Source organism: Solanum stenotomum, chromosome 8 (genome assembly GCF_019186545.1).
Source record: "Solanum stenotomum isolate F172 chromosome 8, ASM1918654v1, whole genome shotgun sequence".
In the NCBI taxonomy this organism is placed as follows: domain Eukaryota; kingdom Viridiplantae; phylum Streptophyta; class Magnoliopsida; order Solanales; family Solanaceae; genus Solanum; species Solanum stenotomum.
In genome coordinates, this window is record NC_064289.1 from 28745816 (window position 1) to 28751815 (window position 6000).

Here is a 6000-nt window from a genome sequence, read left to right on the forward strand (position 1 = left end):
ATAATGATATTTTCAGATGGAATGTTGTATTCGACATAGTATTTTAGTGAACAAGTGAGTTTTCCTATTGATTTATGTATTACTTTGTTTCCTATGTAAAAAGTAGTCTCCAATTATTTGTTAAGGGGTTGAATTCTAGACAACACAAAAATAATACACTCATACTCTTTGTACTTTAAGTTATCTATATTTTACTACTAAGTCCTTGCTCTTAAACGTCATAATTAAATCATATTCGGATCTAGCTTGAAACATCAAACGATTGAGTTCTACTGTTTCATTCGATTTATTTTTGCTTCATCACTTTCTTATAAAGTAAGATCATTTATTAATTAATTTAATTGCTAAATCATCGAGTTAAATCAATATGCACATCTTTGACCTCATAATAAATTTAACTGTATCGTTTACCGATAAACAGTACCTGCATATGCCATATTTCACTTCTTGAGATTGGGGGACTAACAGCAAGAGTAACATGAAATCATATTTAATTTTTCTTAATTTAGAAAATATTTTATTCTATTTTATATTTTTATTATAGATAAAGGTCAACCATATGGATTCACATGTTGAACAATTGAATATTAAGCATTATTTCTATTTAACTTTACCAGTATTTTGAAATCAATATTCAATTTGTGATAGCAAGAGTACATTAATTTGATTGTTTCTTTTTATTGGTATGACACTTAGGATAATGATAATCCTAATTCCTAGCCCTTCTCACTAAATTTTCAAGTAAGTGGTTTGCACGTAGAAGAATCTAAGTGGGCATACACTATTATACAAAGTATAAACTTGTGAAGATGGTCATCACGTCTGGAAACAATTGAGGATCAATACTCACTCAACAACAAATGTTGTTTAGTAGCATTCACGTTCTTGACAACACTACAAACAACAGCCATGCCAAAAACTTTATAAAGGAATCTAACTCAAATGAACTTAACATCAAAGCAGAATCACATTCCAAAACTCACAATATATTTTCAAGAAGATGGCAAGCAGCCAACTTGTCCTGATTGTTTCGTTGCTCCTTGCATTAGCCGTTCCACTGATAACTGCCTATGACAAAGTGCCAACTAAGTCAGTAGAGAAGACTGACCAAGTGGTGGTTGAAGGCATGGTCTACTGCCAGAGCTGTGATAACTATGGATCATGGTCTCTGTCAAAAGGTAAGCCCATTGCAGGAGCTAAAGTTAGTGTTATCTGCAAAAATTACAAGAAAAGAGTCAGCTTCTACAAGGCATTTAAAACAGATGAAACTGGCTACTTATTTGCAGAGCTGGATGGCTTCAAAATGGGGCATTCTTATCTTGACCATCCTCTACATTCATGCCGCGTAAAACTGGTCGACTCTCCTCTAGAAAACTGTGATGTGTTCACTAATGTCAACTATGGAATCACTGGTGCTCGACTTCGATTTTTAGACAAGACATTGAAGCGAAGTAATTACGAGGCTGTAATTTATGCTGCAGGTCCCTTCGCTTTCCGACCAGCTCACTGCCCTCCCAAGCCAGAATATTAATTGATTTCCATCATGTACTTTCATATTTTGAACTTTTTACTGGTTTTATGCTTTCATAAGAGTATTGAGTATAAATTTTCCTTTTCTCTGTAAGCCAATTGTGCAACATTCTTCACATTGCAAGCAACATTGTGCTCATTTCATAATTGACTCTCCTCTCTCTCTCTCTCTCTCTCTATAATTTTGTACAGTGAAATTTCAACCTTCAACATAAATATGACCTAATTAGATGTGTCAGATCCATCTCACACGTCTCAAAATTTAGTCAGGACACAAAATTACCAGCAGCTTTGTGAAGAATGTTGCACAAAGAGTTTGAAAGATAAAAGGAATAAATCACCAGCTCGAAAGAAAAAATAAGAGTTTACCAGCTTCTCAGAAATCCAATGGCATCGCAAACATTTTATTTATCTCATCCATAGCCTCCTTTGTGCATACGGTTTTTTCAAACAAGTCATTATCCCTTTTTGACGACGAAGTTGGCAGGGAACTCTTAGGTTGATGGTGTGGCTCATCATCTGGAAGTATCAAGAACCTACTACCATCTCCCTCCATCTTAGGTGCTAATCCCTGTTTCTTTGGTTTTCTTTTCCTTGTAAACTCAATTGGCCTTCCGAACATGCTATTAATATCATCCATAGCCTCCTTCAAGTTAATTGTTGGTTCTACGAGGCCATGATGGCAAACATTTTCAACAGCTGATTCTTCTGAAATGGTGGAGCCAACAAATTTGTATACAGCTGTGTCCTCCCTACGGAGTCTTCCTTGAGGAGGCCTTTCAACATTTGGATCTCTAGAGTATTCTGAGGTAATATCAGTTGGACTAGGAAACACAAAACCCTTAACGATTTCACCTTCAATAGAACATCCAGTCAAATTGTTAAGGTTACCCATATCTAATTTATCCAGCTCATGTACTCCCTCCATCACATCATTGGTGTCGTCATCATCAATATATATGTGAAATGGATCCTGCATGGGCTCTTGAGTCTCAACTCTTGTGCTTTGTGTCACCGATGCACCATTTGACATGGCTTGGTGAGAAGATCCAACAGCACTATCAGTGTTTTCGTCGACAAATACCTCAAAACCATTGTTTGATATCTGATCAACTTTTGGCTGATTTCTACGCGAATGTTTTCCAGCTAGAGATGGCTCTAATGGCTCTCGAAACATGCTATTAATTGCATGCATGGCCTCCTTTGTATTAATGGTAGGTTCCACCAGACCATGATGTCGTGCATCTTCGACATCAGACTTCCCAACAATGGCATTACCTACAAATTTAACAACAACTGTGTCTTCACCAGTAAAATTCCGGCATCTATCTGTTTCTATAGTGTCTCCAACATATTTTTTTCGACTGAGTTCCTTCTGAAGGGCTGGACCACCATGAGTAGTCTCGTTCACTTGTGACTCTCTCCTGGAGCCCTGTGAAATGGCAACTTCATTTTTCATATTTAAATGCTTGGATCGTGCATTGGGTAACTGATCCTCGGTGATGACAGGATTGTTTTCATTTCCACTTAAATTCTCAATGTTTTCCTTAATCTCATTGTTCTTCAAAGTAGTGTTTTTAGCACCAAGAGAACATATTTTATTTTTTCCTTCTTGGCGCTGCAGAACATATCCCTATTATCAGTTAATGGCTCATATAAACAAAAGGAAGACATTTGGTAGACAATATGGCCATTGTAACCAACCTGTATCCTCTTATTCTTACGCTGCTCCATCCGATGAAGGAACTGCTCATATGACGTATGTAATTCATCAAGTGGCTCTGCAAGCCTGTTAATTGAAGAATGAAACAGAAATCTGTAAGAAATGTTTGAAACCACTTGTTTCCAGAACTGCCATTCATGCGTTTAGTGGATAAAAACATAACCAACATAAACCAAGTTTCACTATTCAAGTAATTAAGCAAGGGCAAAGGGGCGGTCACCTAGTTAAGTTGTTGCAATCAGATAATGATTAAAAAAAGGATTCTATAATTCACCAGGATCAAAAGATTAGATAATTTGTTAGGACTGATAACAGGCCCTGCGAATAAAAAGGAATAATAGAAAGGAAATTTGTACAGATAGGAAGGAAAGTCTTACAAATATCCCTAAATCATGGAGGGAAAAGGAGTAAGAAAAGACATTGGGCACCAGATGGCACTTCTCTCATAAATAGATCTATGGAACAATGCTGCTTTTGAATTTGAAAACATATTTTAAAAATACACAATGTAGTAACTTTGCCAAGAAGTTCAGATAATTTCCTATGAAGCAAGTAAAGTAAATCAACTTAAATTACCAAAACTAATGGTGCAAAGATATGCACCTGCTCTAATACTGCGTGATCACGTCCCAAAATTGGCCATAGGAAAGAAACTGCTACCAGACATTCTACAGTATCAAATATTCATAACTCAAGAAGAAAGTATGTGCAAATAGGGTAATCAATTTGGCTGAGGGTTACATTTGGTTTGCACCCTACGATTAAATTCTGCAATGCACTTTTGAAAGGACAATTAATCTTCACGAAGTATGACAAAATGAACAAGGTTTTCTAAAAGGGTTAACATATCCCTAGAGAACAATATGGCTTGAGATACCCCCTAAAAAAAGGGGGCAGACCGGTTGACAAAGCTGCGCTAGCATGGTCCAGCGAAGGGATGCACCCGAAGGAGTGTGATGTAGATAGCCTACCCTAATGTAAGTATTAGCGACTGCTTCTACGACTCGAACCCATGACATACAGGTCACAGAAAGACAACTTTACCATTTCTCCAAGGCTGCCCTCTTCCCTTAACTTACCCCTAAACAAATGCAAATCAATGAATAATCCTTTTCATTGAAATGCGACAACAATTTGGAATGTCGATTGAACTGAATGTGAAATGATCAGTACACAGCATTTGTCAACAACTCTTTCACCACATTTCTATAATAAAAAATAAAAAAAAAAGATTTGGATGCAAAAAGAATGTCAAATAAAGGTACTCTTAAAATCAATAAATTTAAAATCACAACTAGCTATTAGTTACTTACTTCTGCACACCCAATTGGTACATCTTCTCCGTAGCCTCAAACTTTTTAATCTTTTCATAATAAAGAGCATATGCTTGGTAAAACAGAGACTTTTTCATCCCGATACGATTTGACTCCATAGTTTTAAGTACCGATTTTGGGTCATGCACATAGTCCATCTAAATAAACAAAAAAATAAATGAAAATTTGAGTATAGTTAATGACTCAAAATGTAAAGCAAATCAATGAAATTGTTCATTTCTTTAAATTATTAATATTTACAAAGTATAACCAATATATTTTCTTCAATAAACTCAATAATTTCTCTACATTTCAAAAAGAAAATTACCAGTTGTAACCAGACTCGAAGATAACGCATATCATTAGCATAACGGCGATCGGTCTCAAAAGTCTGTGCACATTTCTGAAGAAATCTTGGGAGTTTCTCCTTGAGCAGCTGCGGAGGAAGTGACTCTTTCATCTTCTTAATTCCTCTTATCAAATCAAATCAAACCAAAATGAGAAGTTAGAAAAATGGATTCAAAAGAATTTAGAGTTTTGTTTGAAAGGGTGCTTACCGGAGCCAAGGGAGAAGAGGGTCTTTGCCATTGTAGGATTTGATGTCGGAAATCAGAGAAGAGAAGAGTTCATTATACATAACAGACATTGGAATCCACTGAGAGAGCAAAGATTGGTATTCAACACAGACCCTAATTTGAATTTTAGGAGACCGCCGTGAAATTTTTCATATGCTTTTATATTTCACTTTGCCCCAAAACTTCAAAATATAACATTTTCACTCCATCAAATGACAAAGGATCCGTTTGGTCACAAATATATTTGGAAAAAACTTGAATTTTTTTGGAAAGTAGTGTTTGGATGTATAACTTGGCAAATATATTATGCAAACAGCTCAAGTTCCCAAATACTTGAAAAAACTACTATTTCGGTCAAGTTCTAGTATTGGGAAATTTTTAAAAATTTTAAAGTTACCCCATACTTTATATTTTATTAAAAAACATTCATTATTCATTAATTCCAACGAATATTTATCTACCTTCTCTGAAAAAGGTTTGATTTATAATTTGAGTGACAAGATTGAGAAAAAGAATAATTTATTTTTAATGAGTTATAATTCCAAATGAATGAGTAACAAGTTTCAGTATGCGATTAATGTATTGTTCTTTCCCTGCATATTGTTATTTTGTTGTTGTCGATGATTGTTATCAATTATGTTATAAGATTATTTTTTAACAGAATATGTTCATTATAAAACGATAATACAAACTTATGGGTATTTTTAATAATTTTTAAAATTTATGGGTATAAATTATATTTTTAGAAATAGTCAAGTATTCTTGAAAAAATTGGTGGCCAGACGCATGGTGGTGAAACTTCACCAAAACTTCACCCAAAAATAATTTACCAATAATATTTGGGAATTTGTGGCCAAAT

General features: G+C 34.9%; 1 protein-coding gene and 1 pseudogene across 2 annotated transcripts; one reads left to right on the forward strand and one right to left on the reverse strand.

Annotated features, from left to right (window-relative positions):
* The first annotated feature begins 804 nt into the window (after positions 1-804).
* On the forward strand, positions 805-1667 carry LOC125875185 (non-classical arabinogalactan protein 30-like; annotated as a pseudogene). The gene has a single exon (XR_007447350.1). The product of XR_007447350.1 is annotated as a non-classical arabinogalactan protein 30-like (transcript).
* Positions 990-5266, reverse strand: LOC125875184 (uncharacterized). The gene is made up of 6 exons (XM_049556282.1): positions 5124-5266; positions 4895-5039; positions 4567-4724; positions 3235-3319; positions 1900-3148; positions 990-1212 (listed from the first exon to the last, which is right to left on the reverse strand). The coding sequence occupies exons 1-5, from the start codon at positions 5210-5212 to the stop codon at positions 1907-1909; spliced, it is 1719 nt and encodes a 572-aa protein (XP_049412239.1). The 5' UTR covers positions 5213-5266; the 3' UTR covers positions 990-1212; positions 1900-1906.
* Positions 5267-6000: the final 734 nt, after the last annotated feature.